The sequence below is a fragment of the Populus euphratica genome, unplaced genomic scaffold (assembly GCF_000495115.2).
Source record: "Populus euphratica unplaced genomic scaffold, PopEup_1.0 scaffold5.1, whole genome shotgun sequence".
Taxonomy (NCBI): domain Eukaryota; kingdom Viridiplantae; phylum Streptophyta; class Magnoliopsida; order Malpighiales; family Salicaceae; genus Populus; species Populus euphratica.
This window is the reverse complement of record NW_011499848.1, coordinates 2921088-2947041: the sequence shown is the minus strand read 5'-3', so window position 1 is coordinate 2947041 and position 25954 is coordinate 2921088. Positions and strand designations below refer to the sequence as shown.

The following is a 25954-nucleotide window of genomic DNA, read 5'->3' as shown; positions in this document are numbered from 1 at the left end:
GGTTCGAGCCAAAATTTTTGCCCCTTGGCATTGGCATTGTTCGAGATCGAGGAACTTTCCAGTTGATAGCATCGAGCCCAGGCATTCCAGGTGTCATATCCACTGCACCAGTTATAGGACAAAATGTGAGCCACAGGAATGCCTTGTCAAATATTAGCGAGATAACACCCTTCAAAATATCTGGTGTTGTATTTCCAGAATCAATCGGTTGCCCTTTGAGAAAATCAAGCTTCTATGGTGTCAATTTGTTTAATCCTTTCACTGTCTTCAAAATGCGTTCCTTCTAAGAGAAATTCCCTCTTCGAGCTATACATAACACTTCAGCCTTGATCAGAGCAGGAGCAGACCCCACCCCTTGATTAGCATTGATTTGAGCCCTTGCAAACTGGAAGTTTAACTGGCCTTGCCTATTTGGAAACTCATTTCCTTGAATTGTTCCCTAAGATCTCTCCTCTCCAAGAGGTCCTGACCTACCAAGCCAATCACGGTAGTCTAGCTCATAATAACGACTTTGAGATTGAGGGCTGCCATCAGCGTGGCTCCAAATTGATCGTCACCAACAGACTCAGACTCAATTTCTTATCTGATTTTCAGAATATCCTCTGGCTTCAAGCTGCAAGTCACCAGTCTTGAAGGGGGGAGAATATTGAGAAACATTAGAAAGAGAAGCATAAGCATGGTCACTTGTTTGTGTTCGAGATCTTCTTTTTTTCCCCGACCCCAACGTACTTCACATGCAAGTCTAAGATCACCACTGCACCAATCATGTCTTTGGTCCTCTGCACGGTTGATGAAGGTAGAAGCAATGGATTATTTTTTTATCTAATTTTGTGACGCTTTCTGTCGCTTTGAGAATTATTTCTGAAGAAAGCCTTCTTTCTGTCAGGGCTATCTTCTGACTGCTGTGCATTTGTCTAGCTTTTTTTCTTTTAATATGCATGTATTGCCTGCTGACGGTGTTGGTAAATTTAACCCTGATATTCGTTCTCTGATATTGAAGTTCCTCCATATCCTTGTTACAGTGATCCATACAAGCATACAGGTTAAAATGAATTTTGTTCACAAACAATTTATACCTTCACATATATCATTGTATCCCACAACTGCAGGCTGTGTGTTTGAACTGTTCTCCATCAAGAACAAATAAAAGAAGAAAATTGCCATTAAAATCAATACCGGTGAAGGAATTGTTTGGATTCCAACCCTTCCTTTAAAATTACCATTGAACTTTAGATGTTATCTATGCTGTATTTTGTTGTTATCCGAATGGCATTTACATCGTAGACAATATGAGCGGCCTTGAGTGCATCAAACATATCAACCGAACAGTCACTACCTAAATTCCAAGTTCATGTGCTATGAAAATACCTCACTTATACTAAATTTCAGAACATAAATATCATTATATATATATATATAATAATATTGCAAATATTCTTCAAAACCAAAAAAATAATTTATAATTCAAAATACCTTTTACATTAAATAAAACTCAATCTTTAAAATAAAAATCTAAACTTAAATGACAACAACATTATAACAAAGCATTTAAGACATCAAATCATAAAAAATAAAAAAAGTCTCGCAAAAATAAACAAGACATACTAACAATCAAAATAGCAAGAACTCTTAATCAAAGATCAACTTGCTAATAAAAATTAAGAACATGAAATAATATTAAAATGGATGGATGAGTTCAATCAACTTAATAAAAGAATAATATTTAATATATATTTTAGTTATTTATAAGTATAAAGGTTGAAACAAATATATAGACATACACTAAACATAATAACATATGGTAATGTAATATATGTGAGAGATCAGACAAAACTATTGGCTTATATAACAAACAAAACTTTAAGGTTTTAATAATAGATAAGGTTTGTGGCCTTATAATTATTATGAGAGGATCAGTTGCTAAAGAATTATATTTTTTTATCAGGTATGTATATAGAATACTACATGCTTATAAATTAATTATATTTTGTTAATATGAAGTTACCAATAAGTCTGCTATCCAGTCATAATAAATATTTATATAATTACCAAAGTAACTAAATGTCATATTAAATATAATTTAATCCAACATAATGCAAAGATTTATTCAAGAAATTGACGAGTATTTGTAAATAAACACACACATATTTATTTATATTATATACATATTAAAAATTATCATACTCACCTATTAAATGAAAGCAAAAAAAAACTGAAAATTACTGATGATTTTTAAGAGTAACGTCAACAAAATCTATAACAAATACAAAAAAAATACTAAAAAACAACTCAAAGTAGATAACATAAAAGATTATAACTTTTAAATTTATGACTAAAACGGAAATATAAAAACAAAATATACTCATTTGTTTAATCTTGAACATGTCTTCAGCTAACCAAACTTAAAAGAACCGGTCGAATTTCATTGCCTAGTTAACGGGTTCATTTAAATAACCAATCGGTTGATCGACACCATTAAGCGAATCAGTTATTTAATTTAGCTAGCTATTTAATCAGTTGATTGGGATTCCATAATCTTAATCTACTATTCTTCAAAATTTTGCAGATTCTTGTAACTTAAAAAATTCTAGATTTCATATCAAATGCTTTTAGATCAAATTAACACCCTAAAATATTAATCAAACCTATTAAATCAATTATATATCAAATCGATATATTAAACATCATAAAAATCCTAAAACACTTTTTTAATTCTCCAACTATCAAATCCTCAATAAAAAATAATAGAAAAGGTGGCCATGATACTTGCCTTTTCAACTCCTTTTAAAATTCAAAAGCTTAAGTTTAGATAAAGGTTAATTCCTTGGCATTTTGAGAGAAAAGTTAGGGGGAAGGGAAAAAGAAGAAGGGGAAAAAAATAAATATATTCTCTGGCAAAAATCCTCTTTAAATACATAGATTAGTTTGGGTTCAGGGTTTCAGCTAGATTTGGGTTCGAGTTTGATTGGCCAAAACATGACATGGGTATTACACAAACTAACAGTACAGCTCTAATACGAGGTCCTCTCTTGTGAATTTCAATTCTGCTGGTGTAGAATACAGCTCAAGTTCTACACGTATAAGTTCCGAGAGCTTCGATGGGGGCCAGCGGGGAACAAATTATGCAGTCTTATGAAGCAGAAGATTGGGAAGATTTATCCAACTTTCACGTGCATTACCCTATAATATAATGAATTTGCATAAGAATTTATGTCAGAAATAGAATGGCTATATTACGACAACCATATTTTAGACCATAAACATGTCTCCTCCGTTTTTTCGGGAGAGTGCATGTAAGTTTATTCTAGCTAATTAATCTCTTTACAATGTTTTAACTTGTAATTCTCTGAAAATCTTACAGTTGAGTTTTTTTAAGCAAAGAAGCAAATTTTAGCATTCACACAAAACTATATATTACAGGCATGTTGTATCTTAAAAGACTTGATAACTTGCTGCATCAAAAAATAATCTTCGAGGACAGTGAATTTATATATGTTTCGAGTGATAAGTTTATTTTATATTTTACTGTTTGAAAAAATTATTTTTGAAATGTTTATTTTATTGTTTTTCACGTCTTAATTTGCTATCAAATATCACTCACTTCTCACAAAGATATAGTTTGATACTTTCATGTAATTATAGCAAGAGGAACCTTACCTTTTCCCAATTTCGTTGACCATTCACAGGATACGTGGCAGCCACCAGCTCACAGGTGGGAATGACTTTTGTTTGGAATTTCCACAGTTCCAAATAAAGTTTTAAGACACGTAAGTAGAAACAGAGCAGATACCTCATGAGTATATATACTTATAATTAAGGATGATTTCATATACATCGATTTTTACATTAAAATTAAAGGTTAGATCTTCATGAATGTTTTTCGTTAATGTTGTAGATCGAACTTGTTGCACCAAATGAAGTTGCAAGTCAGTGTCCGCTTAAATCTTTCAAGTTTTACAGGACAAAGGAACTTCCCACTGGATCCCTTATTTTAAAAAAAAAAAAATACATAAACGATATATCTGTCGAGTGAAAGAAAATATTGTTGTATTTTTCGGAACATTGAATATTCGAAATCCTTGGTGGTATTTTTCGGTGCTTAAACAACGACTTAAAAAAATTGCAACTGTAATACTTGTAGTGAATTCAATAAATTAAAATTAATTGATCAATTACGAACATGTGTGTTTTGGATATAAGAAAATTTTGTAATATTTTTAAAATTTTTAATGGTTTTTATAATTTTATGATTTTTCGAAAAGTCATTATAATTTATACTTGAATTATTTTGCTTGTAACTAACGCGGAGCTCATAGAACCTTTTTTTTTTTTCTTTTCCATGAACGAATTGTCACTCAGTTTACAATGAGTTTAGTAGGGCCCTTCTATTAATATCCATCTCAAAATGGAATGATGATTTTCAACTTTTTTTTGTTAAAATTTAAAATTTATTTTTTGTTAAAATTAATTTAATTTTAGTATTTTTATATTTTTTTGATATATAAATATTAAAAATAAATTTTAAAAAATAAATAAAAAATATTATTTTAATATTTTTCCTAACAAAATGCTTTAAAAAATAATCACCATACATCTCCAAGCACCCTCCTCACAAATGATCGAGATGTGATAGAAACTCTTCATCAGGTATATGATAATGAAGTGGAAGAGCTAGATCTTCTAGTGGGACTCATGGCAGTTACAAAATACTTAAAAAATAATCACCAGTAAGGTATATGATAATGAAGTGGAAGTGCTAGATCTTCTAGTGGGACTCATGGCAGAGAAGAAAATAAAGGATTTGCCATTAGTGAGACTGCTTTTATTATATTCCTTATCATGGCATCCAGGTGTGTGTATGTGTGTATTTTACATAAAATAGCTTTTGAGCCAACAGCTAGAGGCCAGGTATTTTGCGTCCATAACTCTATCCAACCTCTCTTGTTGTCAAAACGGAACAAATTTATCTTGCAACAACAGAGATAGAAATCTAAGCAAAACTGTTGGCTTTTCATTTGTACCTTTTCTATGCTGTTTACTTAAAGTTTTCCATGTACCCCAGTTATTAATTAATAACTATCATGTAATCTTTTTATTTGATCTTTTAGTTAATCAACCTCTACTCTATGTTGTTTAGCCTTCGTCTTTGTTGGCCGTATTTCCTGGAATCGTTTGAAAGGTTCTGAGAATGTGATGCTGCCCTGGTTCTGATCCTTGGATTTGAATTTCAGCCATTGTTGTTTTGTAAGATCACATCATAGTGGGGCCCAAAAGTATTGAACAGAGGGTGCTAGCTGCCTCGATTGCATCTACCTGTTAGCTTCCAAATAACCTTGCTTGATTACATTTAGTAAGAACCTGGTGAATGCACCATATTATAATGAGAAATGTTCCCTCAGTGGGGCATTTGATGCGAGACGTGTAAAATTGTTCTGTCTTCTTGTCCAACTATTGCTTCGTTAGTCAATCAATAAAGCTAGTACCTTGTGATAATCGATATATACAACTAGAATTGAGAAACAAAACTGTAAACCTTTACTTCTGCTCAAAGAAAAAAAAAACTGGGAGCTAGTTTTCTAGGCGAATCCAATGTTTTCATTCTAGGAGTCTAGTTTTTGTGGTGTGTGACTATGGAAGGAATGAATAGAGGGAAATATGACAAGGATGACTGGGAAGAGTTTGGAACTGGGAGTGATGATTGTTTTTCTTCTGATAATGTACTCCCTCACAAAGATTCCTCAGAAGGAGGATGTAGGTCCTCTAAGTTTGAGCAACTAGAACAGCAGAAAGAGCCATTTTTGGATTACAGACAGTTTGAAGATCTGGAGCTCGATGTCCTTTGTCCACCGCTTCCAGCATGTCCAAATCAAATCGCAATGCTTCGAGAAATCCAGGAGGAAGTTGAAGATATTGTAGCCCCCATGACGCAAAATGAAAGTCCGTTTTCTGTATCCATACTTGAGCTGCTAAAGGATTATACAGCGGGTCGTAGACGTTTGAGCGTTGAACCAAGCGATGCAAATTTGGTAGGCCAGAAGTTGTCAACTGAAGAAATCATGAGATTTGCTGGAGTGAAGTTTATTCAGTCTTCTATCCAAAAGGCTGGTGTTGGCTCCCTGCTTAAGTATCCTTGCGATCTTTCCTTCTCTGGTCTCTCTGACGAGGAGATAAAAAATGTAGAGCTTGCTGAATGCATGCTGGCTTCCGCTGAAAAAGTAGGCAATCAACAATATGACAGTGCCAGAAGATTGCTAAATCAATGCGATCTCTGGTCTTCCAATACTGGAAATCCTGTTCAAAGAATAGTTTATTATTTTTCCGAGGCTCTTCGAAAGAGAATTGATCGAGAAACAGGAAAAGTGGCATCTCAGGGTCTGGAAAGTGAGCTATTTGATGTCGATGAAGCAGTGATGATTCCAAACCCCATTATCCAGGCATGCTATGAAGGAATTCCATTCTACCAGGTTCCACACTTCGCTGGAACCCAGGCCATTTTAGAGAACATGGCCGGGGCAAAGAGGATTCACGTAATTGATCTGAAAATCAGTAATGGACTGCAATGGACTGTCTTGATGCATGCTTTAGCGTCTCGAAATGAATGCCCTCTTGAGCTTCTCAAGATAACTGCTGTGGGGACCAATTCAAAGCAACATATTGAGGATACAGGTAAACGTTTAAAGAGTTTTGCTCAGACAACTAACATACCCTTTTCTTTTGAGATAGTTATGGTATCAAGCATGCTTGATCTCAAAGAGGATCTCTTTGAGTTAGATGCCGATGAACAATTAGCTGTATACTCTGAATATGCACTAAAGAGCTTGATTGTGCAACCAAATCAGCTGGATCATTTAATGAAAGTTTTCAGGAGTATCAATCCGTGTGTATTGGTGATGATTGAAATAGAAGCAAATCACAACTCGAGGGTCTTTGTCCATCGTTTCATTGAAACTCTTTTTTACTTCAGTGCATATTTTGATTGTGTTGATGCATGTGTGGAACATAATGATTCATCTAGCAGGATGATAATAGAATCCATCTACTTAGGCGAAGGAATCAGGAATATTGTGGCTAGTGAGGGAGAGGAAAGGAGGATTCGAAATGTGAAGATTGATGCGTGGAGAAAATTCCTTGCACGGTTTGGAATGGTAGAGACAGAACTGAGCGAGGCATCCTTGCATCAAGCAAACTTTGTTATCAAGAAATTTGCTTGTGGGAGCTGCTGTACATTTGTTATTGATAGGAAAAGCCTGCTTATTGGGTGGAAGGGCACACCAATTCTTTCACTTTCCACTTGGAAGTTCATGCCACAAGACTAGTAAGGATTTGTCTGTTCAATTGCCAACAGATTTTAGTTGTTCCTCTTTTGGTGGAAAAATCCTGTTACATAAGAATTTGTCTGAATTTTTAATTTTTTGGACAGACTGTTTAAAGGCAGTTCTTAATGAATTTTCTTTTGTACTGAATTAAAAATTTATAATACGTGCTGTATTCACTTTACTGTTGAAAATGATTCTGCCCAAATTCCTAAGGCAAGGCCCCCATATGAATAAGAGTAAGCTTGATTTCAGGGATACCATTCTTCTTGGGAAAGGGGTTTCTGGAAGAATTTTTGCTAAAATTAGCATTTACTCAGCGAATAATACACTGAATGGATAATTTCAAACCAGGCCCGGTATCAATAAAATTGCCAGGCGCAGCCCTGCAAGATATCTGTCTAATTTCAATTTAACCCCTTACTGTTCGTTTAGAAATGTACGAGGTCCTACTTTGATTAAATAAAAGATCTTATACATAACTGTCCTTAAAATCCCCTTCAGTTTCTATCCTTTGCCTAGCTATTACATGTCGCATGACACTGAGAACCATTATTGGCTGAGCTTCGAAAGTCACAGCTTTGGAAACAAGGATAGTTCTATCAGTAGAAAGTACGGTACACGAGGTTGTTACGCTATTAGAAGATTGAAGCTGCGATTTGGTGGCCATTCTGGCAACACTCACATAGCTGCACAAGCATGGCTATTTATAGCCAACATACACGTTCTATACATTTTTCATCACTAGCCAACCGACTTGTGGTAGACAATTCTAGAATATTATTCAAAACATGATTTAGTTTCTTCTTTAGAGGAATCATTCCTCACACTTAGCCTTTAAGTCTTCTACGTGCTTCCTCCATTATCCTACAAAATATCTCAAGAAGTGTATTAACTTTCAACAGTTACATCAAGCTTTCAAGTTTCTGCGTGCAATGTTGCAAGCACCCTTCGATCCCATCAACACCAAACTGGCTGTATTTGATGTTCTTAGCTATTTCCGTGGAGTTCAGGGTGATTTCAGTTCAACACATAGAGAGCAAGGAAGGAGAGAACAGAGGAGATGAAATTCATTTCCGTAGAGCTGATAATAATATAAATTTAAGTTTGACCTAACATTGAATAGGTTCTTCGTTCAAAACACAACACGCTCTAGTTCTCTATTTTAATTAAAATTAATTTTTAAATAATTTTTAAATTCAAAAAGTTTTTAGTCAAGAAGGCGTGTTCGAAAATAGAAGAAACTCACCTAACAAAGAGACCTTATTGAACCCGAGAAGGAAAAGCAACTCCAATTCTCATCAGCTTCACTTTTACAGTTACCAAATCAAGCCCGCAGTCTCAAGCGATTAAACAGCGAAAGACAAATTGAGCCAAGCAATGATGAATTGTCCACTGAGATAGTCATGCGAGAATTGTCAACTGAAGAAATCATTAGGATAGCTGAAGCAAAGTTTATCCAGTCTTACGAAACTGTCGATGCTGACATCATCCATCCTTTCTGCTGACGAAGCTAAAAATGAGTACTTAGCTTGCTGAACCTCTTCTGGCTTCTGCTGAGAAAGTAGGCAATCAATAATTTGACAGTACAAGCAGATTGCTGGATTTATGTAATTATTTGTCTTCCAATACTGGAAATTCAGTTCAAAGATTAGTTTGCTATTTTTCTGGAGCCCTAACATACCCCCTTAACTGATAAAATTTCCCCGCTGCTTTTTTGTCTTTTCCTGCTGTTTGGATGCAGATACATTTTCAGTCTCCTGAAGAGTTTTAGAAACAATCACCCGTTTCTGTTTTCACCTCACAAGACAAATTAGCTGGTAGCATGGATGAAATCGACGTGTCAATATCAAAGTTGTTGTTATCTCCATTCACTTTGGAATAGGAACAAAACATTTGATGTCGATCATCCGTCCATAAAACATGGTATAAGAGGGAAAGCAGCGGACCAGTTTCCATTTTGTGATTGTAAATGGCATTTTCTGGCCCTGAGATTCAATTTCAAGGAAATCTAGCACGTAGTCTAGCAAGAAACGGACCTTTTCTTAAGAAGAACAGGAAGGAGACATGGGTTTTCATTGTCCAGGACTTGAAACCAAGGGAAAATCACATCTGAAACCTCAAAGCCTAGGGGAAGGGAAGGGCAATCAAGCTTCATTCTCTTTAGAAGCATTTCAAGTCCTGAAACAGTATGAAAAACGAGTGAAGCATCTAAACAAGGAAAAATTGGAAGAACCAAGCAATATCATAGAATGCAACAGCGCTAATGTCCTGGCATTATCAACAGAAGAAATCATAAAGGTCGCAACAGCAACTTCTCTTGAATACCATCTCCAAAGATCTGACAATCTCCCCAGCTTGTCTTTTGGTTGTGCACCTTATGATCTCACCAGTGATGGTGTGAAATACGTGGAACTCATTCAATTTCTTATAGCCTCAGCCGAGAAGGTTGGCCAACAGCAATTTGATGACGTGAGTGAAATGCTCAGTATGTGTGATCAAATGTCTTCTGCGACAGGGAATCCAGTTCAAAGGATCGTTTACTATTTCACCGGAGCACTTCGAGAGAGAATAGATCGAGAAACTGGGAAAATAACACCCAGAGGATTGTTTACTATTTCATCTAATGTGGAAGAGGCGATGGTGAGCTTGAGTCCTGCCATTCTTGAATGTCACCAAAGAATGCCCTTTTGTCAGATTGCACAGTTAACCGGAATCCAAGCTATTGTGGAAAGCGCAGCCGATGCAAAAAGGATTCATGTCATTGATCTAAAGATTGATTATGGGGTGCAATGGATAGCATTGATGCAAGCTCTTGCGGCTCGGAATGATTGTCCCACTGAACTACTTAAGATAACTGCTTTTGGGACAACATCAATGAGTAAAATTCAGGAGACTGGTAAGAGGCTGGCACAGTTTGCCGAAACTGTGAACTTACCCTTTTCATTCAACATAGTTATGGTTCTCAACATAAATGATCTGAAGAAAGAGTCCTTCGAGTTGGAAGATGGAGAATTCATTGCCGTCTACTCCTCACTCTTTCTTAAGAACTTGTTAACACAGCCTCATTGCTTGGAATCCTTAATGAGGGTAATAAGAGATCTTCGACCACAAATAATGGTGATCACAGAACCGGAGGCAAACCACAATTCACAAGCTTTTAAAGATCGTTTTGTTGAAACTCTCCTTTATTTTAGTGCAATTTTTGATTGCCTGGAAGCATGCATGGACCGGTCTGATCCAAGTAGAATGGGAGCAGAAGGTCTTTACTTAAGTTATGCCATAAAAAATATTATTGCAAAGGAAGGGAAGGAGAGGACATTTGAATGTGTAAAGATTGATTACTGGAGGGCTTATTTAGCAGAATTTGGAATGGAAGAGACAGAGCTGAGCATGACGTCCTTGTATCAAGCAATTCAAGTAGTCAAGAAGTTCGCTTGTGGGAGTTACTGCACACTTGATATGAATGGCAAGTGCCTAATTATTGGATGGAAGGGAACGCCAATTAATTCCCTTTCTGTTTGGAAGTTCTGTTAGATGCAGGCTTGTACTTCTTTAACTTTTTGTTCAATGAGATTTGTATGATTGATATTTCCTGTTCATAGAAGTGTTTTTTTTCTCTTTTGCTAGCATGCTTAATAGATTTTTGGGTATGCCCGCCTGTGTGAGCAGCTATAGTGCATGCCCCTAAAACTATGTTGCAGGCTTTGTGGAAAGTTGTATGTTTTACTTTTAGCGACCAATGAAAAAAAATAAAAATATATATATATATATATATAAATTCAAGCTTAGATTGAGTCATCAACATTTTAATAACCATTCAAGTTAAATTAACATGCAAAGCCTTTGCATTTTGTTTTCTGTTCTTGTTTTCTACTCTTCTCTTTTCTCGGCTTATAAGAAAAAGATATGTAGAAAGGAGCCAGCATAAACTTTCTCTGAATGAGCCCGATCCTTGTGTCTTCATATAATCACAAGAAATGTCTAAGAATAAATTTAAGCAGGGCACAAAGTTTTCTGGAAGTTTCTCATATAAGTAACTTTTTTCCATTTTCTTATCACTCTCCAAGGTTTGGAGAAAACCATGAAATTTCAGGTTATAACAGCAATGGTCATATCTAAGATTTAATGTTGTCATTTGCTATGAAAGAAATGGTCCATCTGTCTTCAATTGAAACGCTTCTTTCTGTCTGTTCATGTAGTTTAATTGTTTAACTTCTTCATTTTTCTGATCATTTAAAGCTGCATGCGTACAGCCGGCTGATGCTCTCAGGTAATTTTTTGCCCGAGCCTTGTTGGTTCCATTCTAATTAATTAAGATTCTTATATTAGACTCATGAAGACAACCTGTATACGCTAAAGAAGTATTTTGTTTTCTAGTTGAATATCCTTGCATAATGTCACTGCAGGCTGATCCGATAGCTTCAAGAATTATTCTGGTCAGATTATTCTCCATCAAAAAACAATTCACAAGGTAGAGAGAAAATTGGAATCAATTGTCTTGTTAATGGTGACAAGAAGAAACTATCCACTTCCACTCATCTACCTTTGTAAAACAGTAACATACTTCAAAGGAAAGTAAATTAGTTCCTGTTTCCGAATGTGAATCATCTTCTTTATTAGAATCTTTCCAATTTTTTTATTGGTTCTGAAGAAATGAAGCAGTAATATTTTTTAAATAACAAATTGGAGGCCATTAAATACCTCTCCAGAGTAAAAAGCTAAAGGACCAAGATGAAGCGCTGGAACGAAGAAAAACAAGAATAGCCAAGCTTTGCTACACTTGAAGCCTTGAACTATGGTTCCTGACAGTAGATTATCAACTGAAGAAGTCATGAGGGTAGCAAGAGCAAGATTCATCCAAATTTCTTGCCAGCAGCACATTGATCTCTCCATGCTTAACCATTTCTTTGATGGCCATTCTGCTCAGTTTGGCTCATCTGGCAAGGAGATAAAAGACATGGAACTTGCACTACTTCTTCTAGCTTCTGCTGACAAGATTGACAATCAGCAATTTGATAATGCGAGCAAATCCCTTAACTTGTGTGGTTTCTTGTCTTCCAAGAGAGGAAATGCAGTTCAACGAGTTGTTCATTATTTTGCAAAAGCTCTTGGAGAGAGGATTGAACGAGAAATTGGGGTTGTCAAATTAACTGGAATGGAAAGCAAAGGTCAGCTATTGCATCCCGAAGAGACAACAGTCACTCTGAATCCAGCTCTTATTGCATGTTCCTTACGACAACCCTACAGTCAAGTTAGTCAATTCGCTGGAATCCAGGCAGTTATAGAGCGTTTGACCTCTGCAAAGAAAGTTCATTTTATAGACCTTGCCATTAGAAGTGGAGGGCACTGCACAGTTTTGATGCAAGCTCTTGCTAATCGACATGAAAGCCCAGTCGAGCTTCTAAAAATAACTGCGGTTGGAACAACGTCAGAGCAGAAAATGGAAGAGGCAGGTGCAAAGTTGTCCTGTTTTTCTGGGACCTTGAACTTACCATTTTCATTCAAAGCTATTACAATTGAAAACATCAAAGATTTAAAAGAAGATATGTTCGAGTTAAGTGATGGAGAAGTCGTAGCTATCTTCTCCAGGATTATGCTGAGAACCATAAAACCACACCCTGGTTGCATGGAATCTCTTCTAGGAGTGCTAAGGAACCTAAATCCGCGTGTGATGGTGATCACCGAGTTTGAGGCAAATCACTGCTCACCAATATTCATAGATCGGTTTCTCGAAGCACTATTTTTCTACAGTGCATTTTATGATTGTCTTGAATTAAACATGGATCCGTGTGATCCAAATAGAATGACACTGGAAGCATGTCTGGGACAGGAAATCCGAGATATTATTGCTTCTGAGGATGATAAAAGAATGTTCCAGCACTTGAAGATCGATGGCTGGAGGGCTAATTTCGCAAAGTTTGGAATGGTGGGAGAAGAACTGAGCACGTCATCTTTTTATCAAGCAGAGCTGGTGCTTCAGAATTTTGCTTCTGGAAATTTATGCACACTTGACAGGAATGGAAAATGCCTTATTACTGGATGGAGGGGAACTCCAATTCTTTCGGTTTCTGCTTGGAGGTTCCATCAACAGGAACAGAAAAGGAAGGTTGTACCAAGAAATATAAATCATGTTAATGGAAATGGTTAGTTAACAGAACATCTATTCATAGAAATAACAAGCACAAGGCCTGCCCTTGGTCACTTGCCTGTTTTTTTTTTAAAAAAAAATTATAGTTTTCAATTAAATTCTATTAAAGTTCAAATATATCAAAATCAAGTTAGAAGATTAAGAAATATTGGCTGGAATCTTGTTATTTTAATTTGGGTAGAATATTTCCTTGATTTCTTATGAAGAAATTCCTTGAGCTAAGAAATCTTAGAGGACAAAAATGTCTTCCATCTTGATTTCAGGAGAAAAATACTTTAATTTTCATGTAGAAAATCTTGTTCAAAATCAATGCAATTCAAATTCCTCGTCGGTTTTTTTATTTGATTTGTTTAAATCAAGTAAAATATTTCTAACCTTAAATTGTGATATTGTTAAGCAGATCTTATTATACAATAATTAGGCTAAGATTTCTTGTGATATTGTTAATCAAGCTCTAATTATGTTTATTTCAATCTTGAAATTCGCCTTAACATTGTGGAATTTTTTTTATTACTAAATCTTAAGAAACGTAACTGTTTTAAATTTAAAATAAAATTTCATTTTTTTAAATGAGTAATACTGGAGCCATAAGATTTTGATTATAAAATGCTTTATAAAAATATTTTTGTGTTGTATTCATCTATTTCACACTTATCATAATAAAAAAATAATTAAATATTTCAAAAGATAATTTTAAGGATGCTCGAAATAGAAATACAGAAAATAGTATTTTAAGGTTGCATATCATAATAAAAAATAATTAAATATTTCAACAAATAATTTTAAGGATGCTCGAAATAAAAATACAGAAAATAGTATTTTAAGGTTGCGTAGAATAGCAAGTAGTTTTGAAGAATTAAGAAAATAGAAAAAAATCAAATAAAGTGTGTGCGTATTCATCTATTTCACACCTTTGGACGCGTGGGCTAAGCATGCTTGGGCCAGGCTTCCCTGTCCCGGATGCTAAAAACAAGTAGTTGTGTTTATTTTTATATTAAAAAAAATTTTAATTTTTTTTATTATAAATTAAATTTTTTATATTTTTAGATACTAATATAAAAAATAATTTTTAAAAAATAAAAAAATATTATTTTCATATAAAAAACAACTACAACACAAAACACTTCAAAATAATATATACAAAAACATTCCATAATATTAAAACACATTTTAAGCCCACCAAAAACAAATCAAATTAAAAAATATGATTTTTTTCTAGTTCATATCCCTTTTTTTTATTATTTGGAGCATGTTTGGGAACACAATTTAATTTGTATTTTTTAAAAATTTAAAAAAAAATTGTATTTATTTTAAAAAAAATTGTATTTTTAATATATTAATAAAAAACAACTACAACACAAAACACTTCAAAATAATATATACAAAAACATTCCATAATATTAAAACACATTTTAAGCCCACCAAAAACAAATTTTCTCTTTCTTGGGTTTTCTTTCACTCTATCTAGGGGCTAGATCATAAGATAAATGAATTGTAGGGACCCAGCTAGACAAACCTCAAATCCAAGGATCAAACTAAAATAACTAGAAAAAACAACTTAATGTTTTAGTGAAAACTGCGTCTTTAGCAAGCACATTCATGGTATCTTCAGCGTGGAAAGCCATTTGTCTGGACAATTCTGAATCTGATGAAACCAACTTAAGGCTTTGGGATTTTCTGAGGGGTCTATGTCATAGCTATGGATGTAACTAGTCCTTAAATGATTAGTTGCGAGATTATTGAAGTTAGGGGAAGAGGACCAGAACCCACAGAGGGAATACGTTTTGGAACCTGGGGGCAATTTAGGGTAAGCATGGAAAATTCTAGTTGGCTGAGTTTGGATTAGTAAGGGACGAGCCCGGTAAGGTCAAGCGGGTACTCATGAGATCCTATGAGGTTAGAGAAATGGCTTTCCAAGATCCCCCTCAGTTGTCCCACAAAGTTTAACTAGATTACTTCTAATTTCTTGAACTACTTCACTCAATTTTGTCATTTCAATATGGCACTGGTTTGTACATGTGATTACAGGTTGGGAGAAGGAAAGGCTGAGGTTCTCTAAACTTGAGATTTTGTCAGAGATCTCATAAACATTTTCTATCATGAGCTCTTGTTGCCGGCCCATGGGAACACTAGCATGAGAAACCTGTTTTGCAATAGCCACATCCCAGTAAGCCAAGAGATAACCTTCAAGCCTCCAAAGGAGGCTTAATATAAGAAAGATTGAGAGAGACATGCTTGTCTTTAAGTTGTAGTATCTCCTTTGTGGTAATAGCCATTCATAATTTGGCATGTAAGAGAAAAACAGGATCACAATTAGATCTTTGTTTAAGATGAGGGTTGCAAACGATCTCGAACCATTAATTTTCCAAGGCACTATAAAGCTAATTTATTTTATGTCAATACTGGCACATGCACTGAGGTACAAGGAGCCTGAGCAAATATTTACTCTTTTATGTTCAAATTAAATGTTGAGCTAACATTGGGAGCAGAAAATCACAGCAGAAGACAATATGTTATTGCTAATGGTACATGGATGAAAGCCAAAAGCAATGAATCCATATCTCCCAGTCACGAGGCACTAAATTACCGAGTCATCAGCACTTTAAAACACAAGATTTGTTTATGGTGCTTTCATTGTTTACTCTTCTTACAGACTAATCTGTCATGCTATGACGCAGAATACTGGCTATTTAACCATCACACTCATCTGATTGGATGTGCATTTATAAATTTCATTTGTGTCTGCAACCCCATTCCAGCTACCTGCTCTATCTTTTCCAACTTTCTCAGCGGTTCTTGCTAAAAGCTAACCCCAGCAGCTAATTGCAAATAATGATGCAGCAGCGTATGGTTCTCCTTTTGTTTTCATCTGATGTGCTAATAGCATTCTAGCCTGTTCTATCATTTCTATTTTGGATGTTTCCTCTTGAGTATTGCGAAGTAGCTGATAGAATAGTATGAATTATTTGCTGGAGCTACTGCTTTTTGATTATAAAAGCCTGGTGTTGTTATAGCTAAACCTTGTGCATTCTAATCTGTTATTGGAACTGACTTAATTAGTGCCGGTCATAGTATGACTGGTCTTTGGTTATGCGAGTTACATCAGAGCTAGCTACTACTGTTTCTGAGTTAGGTCTTTTCTAGTAGGCTGCATGCTGTAAATTTGATTTAATCGGTGAGAGCCATATCAAGTATTATTTTGGTTGAAGTTATGAGTAGCCTGTGCTTTAAGCAGTGTCCTCTGCTAGTGCTATTCACTTGCGGCGTTGTACTCTTTCCAGGCACTTTTTGTTCTTCTTTAGATTTAACCTCTACTGATTTATCCCGAAAAAAAATCTTGAATGACTGAGGTATGCATGGGATCAGTGCAATTGTGGTGGGAACTCTACATCTAATTTTTACAGATTCAACTTCTTAATGTTTGATAGGCACAGAATGCTGATTAACTATTCTATTCACGTGCTCTCACAACCAAATATTTGTTAACTCATCTTCTATAACCTTTATTTCCCAATGTGAGAGCTTCCTTGATGCATGCATGACCGGTTCATAACCATCAGGACTTTGCCCACTGTAATGAAGAAAATACATTTATTAAGTAAGTATCAAAATAGAACCATAAATACCTTGCATTAAGTAAAGATCATGGACACAAAAAAAATGCAATTTTCATGTGAGTGATCAGCTAAGAGAAGGAGCTTGGATGGAAGGGGGGTACACAAAGGATTCTGAGAAGTGATTAAAGGCAACTTGATGGACTGTTGCTAATCAGCAGTCAACTTTTCAATCATGTTTCCATGGTTGAAGGCATTAGTAGTTGTAGACGTGAAAACATTTGCTAAACAGTTTGGTAGAACCAGGCCCTTGATTCAATGAATGAATCACCCTTGAGAATTTTTACGTGCAATAATTACTGAATTGATGACATCGTCCGAAGGATGAAAGACTGATAGAACTTCAAAGCCCTGAAGATCACAGGGATCAATGACAGGATATAGGAAGGCTCGAGCACCATTTGCCGACCTCATTAACAGTAAAGTTCCAGGAGCCATGTGGTCGGCCAAGTGTTTAATGACCCGAACTTTTTCTTCTTTGTCCATGCCTACCAGAGCTGCCAGGAAAACAACTTCATATTGTTTTAAGCTGCTCGACACATTCATAATATCTGCAGTGTGGAAGAACATTCGTTTTGACAATTCTGGATCTGATGAAACCAGCTGGATGGCTTTGGCATTTGCTGAAGGGTCGATGTCAAAGTTATGAAAGCAAGTGGTCCTTAAATGATTAGTAGCCAGGATGATCGAGGTGAGGGGAAGAGGACCAGAACCCACAAAGGCAATACGTTTTGGAACTTGACTGCAAATTTTGTTAAGCATGGAAAACTCTACTTGGCTGAGCTTAAGGTAATTGGAATAGTAAGGGAAGATCTTGATATGGTTAAGTGGTTTGTCATGAGATCCTATAAGGGTAGCGAAATGGATTTCTAAGAGGCCCTCGGCTTTCCCACAAAGCTTAATTAACTTACACCTAATAGCCTGAACTCTTTCATTCAATTTGGTAATGTCAATGTGGCATTGGCTCATACACGTTTGCACAAGTTGGGTGAAGAGAGAATTAACTTGCTTGGAAGGATTGAGGTTTTCTAACCTCGAAAGTTTGTCGTAGATCTCACAAACCTTTTCTATCAACAGCTCTTCCTGACAACCCATGAGAACACTTGCGGGGAGAGTTTTTGAACAATAGCTAGAGCTACAATCCTGGTAAAGCCAAGAGACAGTGATCTTCAAACCTCCAAAGGGGGGCCTTAAATATGTAAGATTGAAACAAGTGCCTCTCACCAGGCTGTGCATCTCCATTATAGCAATGGCCATTAATAGCCTGGCACGTTTAGGGAAAAGGGATTCACAGTAAGATCTTTCCTCTTAGATGAAGGGAGCTACAGATGGCCACAATCAACCATTAAACTAGGCATGCACTGTAAAGCTAGTGCTTTTACGTCAATATTAGCTCATGCTCTAAACATGCGAGGAGTAATCTCAAATCAAACCTAGTGTTACTTTGGGTGAATATTGGAGGCAGAATATTACAGCAACAGACGATAGGTTATTGCCATTGGAAGCTGGTATGGAAAGTCTAAATGAATGAATCCATGTATCCCAGTCACTAGGCACTTCAGTATAAAAAGCCTCGCGATAGATTTTGAACCGTGAGTATATTGTGTCCACATGATGTTGTCATTACCACTGTGGTTTTTCTGTAATTGTATTTTAATGGGTATCAGATCAGATCTCATTACCCTTGATGGTCAAAATTTAATGGTTTTTCTGCCTGAACGTACGAAGAAATGGATCGTGAAGGCCTAATTACAAGACTGGAAGAAAGCCCATGATACAATTAAACTAGAATGGGCCCCGCGATACGAGTTATCAGGCCCAATACAAGTAGCATGATAGAATCTAATATAACCTTTCTTGTCTAAGATGATCTCCTCCCACCAACACCTTGATTTTAGATTCGAGGAACCAGTAAATGGCAGTCGCCCTGACAGTGAGAGCAGTGCATGTCCCTCTGAAAAAATTCCTACCAAAATCAACAAGAAATAACAACCTCAACTACGGGAAGAAGAAGATGATGCCAATCGTTTCTTCCTTCCCCATCAGGACGGAGCAGAACGTTAATAACAGAAAGCTTCCTATACTCCTTTTTGACATCATGGACACCATTGTTCGCGACCCATTTTACCATGACGTTGCTCCTTTCTTCGGGTCCTGATTCTACCCTTTTTTTTCTTTTTTTCCTTGTTTTCTTTTTCGATTTCTATTGCTCTTGGCTCAATATGATTTGCTTTTATTTTTATCCCCAGAATGTCTTTCGAGAAATTAATAGAATCCAAGCACCCAACTGCTTGGATTGAATTTGAAGAGGGGAGGGTTGATGAGGTACTGTTGCAACTGGCCGGCATTCACAAAATCCACCTGTCTTTTATTAGTATAAGACGACGATATCAATTTAAGAGTTCAGTACTGAGAACAGCATTTCATAGATTGTTTCGCTCATCACTTTTTTTTTTTTTTTGAATTTGTGTTGTCTGTGATAGATATGCTATGATTTTATTTGATGAATTTAAGGGAGAAATCTTCAACGCAAATCTCTGTTGACTTTTTAAAATGTAGAATTCCGTTGGTATTTATTCATGTTAATCTTTGAGTTAACAAGTTATGATGGATTCTTTCAGATGGAGTTGGCAGGAAAATTCTTCAAAGACAAAAGATCTTTTGATTTAGAAGGTCAGTGAGAACTTAAATTTTGAAGATATGAACTTTTTTTCTTTTTGTTGATTATCGTTTTTTTCCTTTTAAATAATTGTGTTGGTTCTATGAAATTTATAAATAATGCTCTCTTTTTTTATCAATCTTACCTTGGGGACTGAGTATTAGACATCCAACCTCTTGTTTAAGCTGTTCGAGTCTTCTTATTACACTATACTTGTGGCAACCTCTTTCTACATCATTTTTGTGCATGATGCGTGATTGAATGCTGACATGTATTATGGGATTGCGCTGCCTATACTTTGACATGCGTGCAAACTTTTGTGCAGCCTGAATATAGTTTGAAATAACTTATTGCTTAGCTGAATTCACTCTTCCATGAGTAATAAAACCAAAGCTTGTACGATGTTCTTTTATAGCCTTTCACAGGAAACGCTGTGAGTGAGCCTTATCATGGTTGATGGTGCTGTTGAGGTTAGATATCTGAGCAGAACTGTCAAAAAAATGCAAATATATGCAATCTTATATTTGATTTTCCTTGTACATTTAGATAATCAAATATGTTATTTCTGTTAAAACATTTTGAACTTGTCCAGTATGCATGTCCTGTTTGGAATTTAAATGCCTTGGTGTCTTTGGTTGATTCTCATGCCCATGCCATAAATTTCTAGGAAGTTATTCAACCTAAAACATTCTACGTGGAATGCAAAATCAGTTCAAGTTCTTGAATGTGGAATCATCAACTCAAGTTGTAGTTTGATATTTTTCATGATGGAAATGAGAAATTAATTTTTTTATAACTTCTTCATTTATTGCCCATGCTTTTCATCCATGTCTGTAGAGGCACTAATTTTGCTTATCTGTCTTTGCAGGCCTCAAAAACTGTATGAGGAGAGGATATTCCTATATAGATGGTATTGAAGAGCTGCTTTGCAATTTAAAAGAAAATAACTATGAGATGCATGCTTTTACAAATTATCCTGTCTGGTAAGATGAAATGCATTTTCCATCTTGCTGCTTATTTGGTGAAATGGCTCCTTGCTTTCTTCTGAAATTTTTTTCCGTAGGTACAGACTGATTGAAGAGAAGCTAAATATATCAACATATTTATCTTGGACATTTTGTTCTTGTATGATTGGTATGTCCTTCACTTTGATTTTGCCTATGCTTGTTATCAATGCATGTCTGCCTGTGTAGGCATGCCAGTGTACCAATAGTGAAGGTTGTTGGGAGAGACTGGCAACGACTTGAATTTCCACCGTAATGTGTCTTTGGTACATCAGTGGTGATTTTGGACTTACATAGAGGTTATTGATTGATGATAGTTATTTAAGAGTTCTTTGACCTTGTGGATTATGACCTATCAATATCATTTTTTAGTACTTTGGGAAAGCCTACTGGCTGCCTTTTCTTGGTCATTGGCTACCCCATCCAAGAGACTATATCGGAGTTATTAGTTTTCTGTTCTGTTTGCATTTTGTGGGAAAATGTACTTATTTGCTTTTGGTTTGGGGAAGGTGGTGTGTGTGCACGAGTGAGAGAGAAAGGGTGAGGGAGGGGGAGTGAGTCTAGTGGAGTTTTTAGTTTGGGTCTTTAATTACATTTTTGGAGAATGATCATCTTAGCTTGGCATTTCAGGAAAGAGGAAGCCTGATCCTGATTTCTATCTGGAAGTCATAAGACATCTTAAAGTTGAGCCAACAAGCTGCATTTTTATTGATGACAGGTTGTTCTCCTTCTCTCGCAATACTCAGATTTTATTATGAGTTATCAGTTATGATTCTTCTTGTTTTCACGTCTAGTAAGTTTTCCTGTGGCATGAATTAGTGGTTCTTGCTGTTTAGAATGGGGTGGCAATTTCTTTTTAATCTAAATCAGAGAAAATTGGTTTGGTTTCAGGGGCGGTGCATCAGCTTGGTTTCACCGTGCCTCCCCAAAACAAAATCAAAAATTGATTTTAGTCCCTTAATGTTAGACATGTTTTCATCTTAGTCCCCCAGAAATTATTGCTAGGCACCCCCTGAATTTTCAAATTGTTTCTTAACATTCCTAGATCCTCATCATAATTCAAATTTGCCACCCCCACCCCCCGTAAGAATTTGGTCCACCCTCCGTGGCTTTTTGGTTTGTTTATTTGCAAGTGGATCTAGGCTGGGTGATCTTCAATCAACAGTTGCATTGCTAGTGTAAGTTCTAATCTAAACACCAAGGGTTACTGTCACAGAAAATTCCATATGCAATAATATTTGACAATCTAAACCCAGTGGTTCATCATAATTACTCTGCTTGGAGAGTGGCTCTTTTTAGCACACTTGTCTGAAATCTAGGTTACAAAGGCCTTGAGGATCAGGTTGTGGGTTTATACCTAAGGATGAGGTTCAAAGAGAGATAGCGGCCATATTTTTGTGAATTGCTAATTTCTTTAGGAAGAAGGGTGGGGAGAGGTTCAAAGAGAGATAGCGGCCATTTTTTTGTGAATTGCTAATTTCTTTAGGAAAATGTCCACAATGGAAATATCTTTTTAATTTATTCTGACATTCCAGGAGAAGTCACCAAGAAATGTGAAAATTACCCAATGACGTACACCTTGGCTAATTCCTGTGAAGGCTAGTATCCTTCTGTTGCTGGTAAATAACTTTTTTCTGTTATAGGAGTTGGATTATATAGTCAGCATAGACAGAAATTGCTATTCTGTTTATAATCTCTTATAACGCTGCATGTCAAGTGAGCAACGCTGGACTTATGATACACATTTTGCATGGTTCGATTAGAATGTGTTTCCTGCACCACTGTGTGCACGCACCGATACTCTCTCACATGCATTTGTGCACGTTCTTTGCAGTGCATGCTAGTTTGAAGATCTTTTGTTGATCTGTAACACCTTACTGACTCCAGGTTGAGAAATGTAAAAGCTGCAATTGAAATTGGCATTAATGGCCTGCAATTCAAGAATGCAAAGTTGCTGCGTCAAGATTTGTCTAAGATGGGGGTTGATATATCAACAGATGACGGCGATACAAATCATCAGTCGGAGCTTAAAGAAGAAAACACATCTTGATTTCTTGGTCCCCTCGTGAAGTTAGAATTTTCTTCAATTTTTTTTCATTTACTTTCCTAAAAAAAATTATTTTCTCACATCTTGATATCTTGGTCCACTCATAAAATAAATTTTCTTCAATTCTTTTTCATTTACTTTTTTTAATTTTATTTTCTGTGATATCTTGTTGCTGGAAATTGAGAATGTGAAGAGTTGAGAACCTCTTCTCTCGGATAGAAAAAAAGTGAAGAGAACCTCTTCTCTCGGATAGAAAAAAAGAATGAGAAGGAAGGAAGGAAGAAATGGATTCAATTTTATTCATAAAATCTTGAATCGTCAAGTAGTTATTCTGGAAAAAATGACAAGAATAAAAGTAACATGCGATCCTGCCAGAACATCAAGATATCTAGTTGCCAAAATCAAATCATTTGATGAGAGCATATGTGCAGGTCAACGTCTGGCTGTCCAGTACTTGTACGGTAAAACTTTATCTCTGATTCTATATTTATGGGTTTCATATGAAACCTAGAAAAGCTAAAATTTGACGAGATGATATTCCTGAAGCAATTGGGAACGTGGCCGTGGCTTCTTTTGTTTTTCACCTGTGTTTGTTTTGCGGTGAAACAAACACAATAAGAATAAGGTGTATGATAATAAATTAAATTGTGTTTTGTGTTGCAGGGTTTATTAAAAAATTGAGTTTAAAATATAGTTTCTGTGAAGTTTTTAGGTGTTTTAGTTGAATTTTGTAAAATCTATTTATTTTTTGCATTGCAAAAAAAATTTAAAAAAATTTAAAAGTTTTTAATTTTTTTCTTTGTTTTAAATTGATATGTTTTTATGTTTTTATTTTATTTTAATACACTAATATTAAAAATAATTTTAAAAAATATTATTTAAATATATTTTGAAATAAAAAACAATAACTATAATTCCACTAAATATTTTATTCATACTTTTTATTATACATAAATTTCAATTATAATTTTTACTTATCTAAATCTATCTAACCCTGAATTAAATCATAAACATAAAAACTATAAAAAAAAAAACACTCTAAACTAAAAAAAAACTAGTCAAGCACTTTTGCTCCACGAGCACTTGGTATCTGTAATAATTAAAGGGTTAAGCAAGCAAATGTACTGCATAGGAGAGGACAGGACATAAATTTAGTATCGGGCAGAACAAAATGTGTGGGAGTCTTCGTCTCACTCTAAGGCAACGTATAAGGGCAAAAAATTTAGTTTTTTTTTAATGAAGTTTTTTAATTATTTTAATATATTTATATCAAAAATAATTTTTAAAAATAAAAAAAATATTTTAATATATTTTTAAATAAAAAATATTTTAAACAACCACTACTATTACAATTCTCCACCACGAGTATAGTGGCTATTGGGGATGTTTCCCCCTTTTTTTATTATCATTTATCACATTTCATAACACCTTTTAAGCAATTTCAGATTTCTTCTCCTTTTATGCCCATGCCTGAACTCTGGTGTCTTAACTGGACATAAAAATTCCAGGGACAAATTGTTAGAGAGCTTGTTCCTTCTACTGCAAGTGTATTACTTAAGGCTTCCAAGAATTCAGATGATGGCAATGATATGGAAGTCTTATTGAGTGGGGTACCTGGCTCAAGCAAGAGGCGGCCAAGGGGAATGTTCCTCTCTTTAATGTTATTGTTCAATAGTCGAACCAGAACTATTGCAGTTATCATGTCATATCAGCTTCACATCTGCAAATGTAATGCTTGGAAACTCTTATACGGTGATTCATTATTGTTAATGGTTTCTGTATCCACCAGGTATTGTTCATTTCTTTATCCGGAGGCACAGTTGTGTTGTTTAAAACAGTATATAGATGCTTTTTGTAATTTAATGAAACACAAGTTTCACTAAAATTCTAGATATAATTAATTATTGACATCTGACATCCAATCTATTCAAAGTTAGAATGTAAGTGATCGTCCATATTCGGCCGTTGCTAGGCCACTGTGATTAAGTGCTAGCAGAGGGAAAGACATGTCCCTTAAGCATAAAAAAGTACTATTTTAAACAGTTTTATCTATTTATTTGCTATTACAGATTTCTGGAGAGTTTGATTTTACCAGAAGTTGAGTTATTCAGTGGTCATTACGGCCCTTTGGGCCATTGAAACTGGATACAGAGAGAGTTTTTTTCCACCGCCTGGAAGATGGCAATGAAACCCCGCTTGAGTTACAGGAGGCTTGCAGAAGATGGGGCGGTGAGAGTTTTGGCGAATGTTGTGGGTCGCTCCAAGAAATTGCCAATCGATGTCTCAGAGAAAGCTTCAGACGAAGAGCTCAAAAATGCTGAAGTAACATTTCTGCGTGTCCTTGAGCTTGAAATTGAATTTTTGAACATGAGCCATGGGGGGCCCTAAATGAGTTGGTTAGCCTGAAAACCTGACGGGTAAGGGTAAATAAGATTGTTGTTGTGAATCCTGGTGGTTTTAGTAGATGTACACTGTTTTTAAAGGATTTTTTATTTAAAATAATATTTTTATTTTTATTTTTTATCACAGTAAATTAAAGCAATCAAAAATTATAAAAAATATTAATTTAAAATACAAAATATTAATTTAAAATAAAAAATATTTTTAAAATACAAAAACGTAATGGCATTCTATTTTTCTGCTTCATACGGTGAAATTAATATGATGTTGGTTGTATCTTTATTAGAAAAGAAAATGCAGTCTCGAATTATTGGAGATCAAGACATACGGTGCTCATCAGAGAGACGTTGTGGTAGGAACGTCCACGTGGGTATTGCTCAATATTATATTATTGTAAGTCGTAGTTTTTAAAACTTTTATGATTTTTAATCATTTTATACCGTTATTTACACTTCAGCCCTTAAAGTTCATTTCTATTGTGTCTTGATCCCTAGTTCTCATGATTGGAGCATTAGTCTTCAAACCCGGACTGCCCGAAGTGTTAACTAGAACAGTGGGTTCGAGTTAACTACAACATTAAACTAGATTTTGCAAACGGATCAACAGCCAGTCTTGTCTGGGCCATGTAACTGGATATCATCAGACAAAATCTTTTCGCTCTAAAATGCCGTCTGGTTTGCTGGACTGGGTTGAATTTACTCAATGGCCTTGGGTATGAGGTCAACCCCCAACAATAAACACGACATTGATCTAAAACCTCTAGCCT

The 25954-nt window shown here is 35.4% G+C and overlaps 5 protein-coding genes, 2 long non-coding RNA genes and 1 pseudogene across 7 annotated transcripts; 5 read left to right on the top strand and 3 right to left on the bottom strand.

The window, feature by feature from the left end:
• Positions 1 to 5630: 5630 nt before the first annotated feature.
• On the top strand, positions 5631 to 7549 carry LOC105119265 (DELLA protein RGL1-like). Its single transcript, XM_011017392.1, has one exon. The coding sequence runs from the start codon at positions 5631 to 5633 to the stop codon at positions 7314 to 7316; it is 1686 nt and encodes a 561-aa protein (XP_011015694.1). The 3' UTR covers positions 7317 to 7549.
• A 1831-nt stretch (positions 7550 to 9380) lies between these two features.
• On the top strand, positions 9381 to 10850 carry LOC105119257 (DELLA protein RGL2-like). Its single transcript, XM_011017384.1, has one exon. It carries the CDS (start codon positions 9381 to 9383, stop codon positions 10848 to 10850), a length of 1470 nt encoding a protein of 489 aa, XP_011015686.1.
• Positions 10851 to 12056: 1206 nt separating this feature from the next.
• Positions 12057 to 13464, top strand: LOC105119247 (DELLA protein RGL1-like). Its single transcript, XM_011017377.1, has one exon. It carries the CDS (start codon positions 12112 to 12114, stop codon positions 13462 to 13464), a length of 1353 nt encoding a protein of 450 aa, XP_011015679.1. The 5' UTR covers positions 12057 to 12111.
• A 1544-nt stretch (positions 13465 to 15008) lies between these two features.
• Positions 15009 to 15610, bottom strand: LOC105119238 (nicotianamine synthase-like; annotated as a pseudogene).
• Positions 15611 to 17041: 1431 nt separating this feature from the next.
• Positions 17042 to 18428, bottom strand: LOC105115144 (nicotianamine synthase-like). Its single transcript, XM_011011953.1, has one exon. The coding sequence runs from the start codon at positions 18333 to 18335 to the stop codon at positions 17346 to 17348; it is 990 nt and encodes a 329-aa protein (XP_011010255.1). The 5' UTR covers positions 18336 to 18428; the 3' UTR covers positions 17042 to 17345.
• A 521-nt stretch (positions 18429 to 18949) lies between these two features.
• Positions 18950 to 23005, top strand: FHY1 (Haloacid dehalogenase-like hydrolase (HAD) superfamily protein). Its single transcript, XM_011011926.1, has 7 exons — positions 18950 to 19229; positions 19328 to 19403; positions 19700 to 19751; positions 20606 to 20720; positions 20801 to 20871; positions 21372 to 21459; positions 22629 to 23005. The coding sequence occupies exons 1-7, from the start codon at positions 18994 to 18996 to the stop codon at positions 22789 to 22791; spliced, it is 801 nt and encodes a 266-aa protein (XP_011010228.1). The 5' UTR covers positions 18950 to 18993; the 3' UTR covers positions 22792 to 23005.
• On the bottom strand, positions 22929 to 23957 carry LOC105115134 (uncharacterized). Its single transcript, XR_840276.1, has 3 exons — positions 23833 to 23957; positions 23026 to 23355; positions 22929 to 22991 (listed from the first exon to the last, which is right to left on the bottom strand). It is a non-coding gene; the product is annotated as an uncharacterized LOC105115134 (long non-coding RNA).
• Positions 23958 to 24181: 224 nt separating this feature from the next.
• On the top strand, positions 24182 to 25712 carry LOC105115139 (uncharacterized). Its single transcript, XR_840277.1, has 3 exons — positions 24182 to 24577; positions 24858 to 25205; positions 25475 to 25712. It is a non-coding gene; the product is annotated as an uncharacterized LOC105115139 (long non-coding RNA).
• Positions 25713 to 25954: the final 242 nt, after the last annotated feature.

What these genes read in the sequence shown, in the direction of transcription:
- LOC105119265 (XM_011017392.1), top strand. Translation starts at nt 5,631, where the DNA reads ATGGAAGGAATGAATAGAGGGAAATATGACAAGGATGACTGGGAAGAG.
- LOC105119257 (XM_011017384.1), top strand. Translation starts at nt 9,381, where the DNA reads ATGGGTTTTCATTGTCCAGGACTTGAAACCAAGGGAAAATCACATCTG.
- LOC105119247 (XM_011017377.1), top strand. Translation starts at nt 12,112, where the DNA reads ATGGTTCCTGACAGTAGATTATCAACTGAAGAAGTCATGAGGGTAGCA.
- LOC105115144 (XM_011011953.1), bottom strand. Translation starts at nt 18,335, where the DNA reads ATGGCCATTGCTATAATGGAGATGCACAGCCTGGTGAGAGGCACTTGT.
- FHY1 (XM_011011926.1), top strand. Translation starts at nt 18,994, where the DNA reads ATGGCAGTCGCCCTGACAGTGAGAGCAGTGCATGTCCCTCTGAAAAAA. An exon ending in GACGTTGCTCCTTTCTTCGG is followed by an intron (nt 19,230 to 19,327) that starts GTCCTGATTCTA and finishes TTTTATCCCCAG; the next exon opens with AATGTCTTTCGAGAAATTAA. An exon ending in TTTACAAATTATCCTGTCTG is followed by an intron (nt 20,721 to 20,800) that starts GTAAGATGAAAT and finishes TTTTTTCCGTAG; the next exon opens with GTACAGACTGATTGAAGAGA.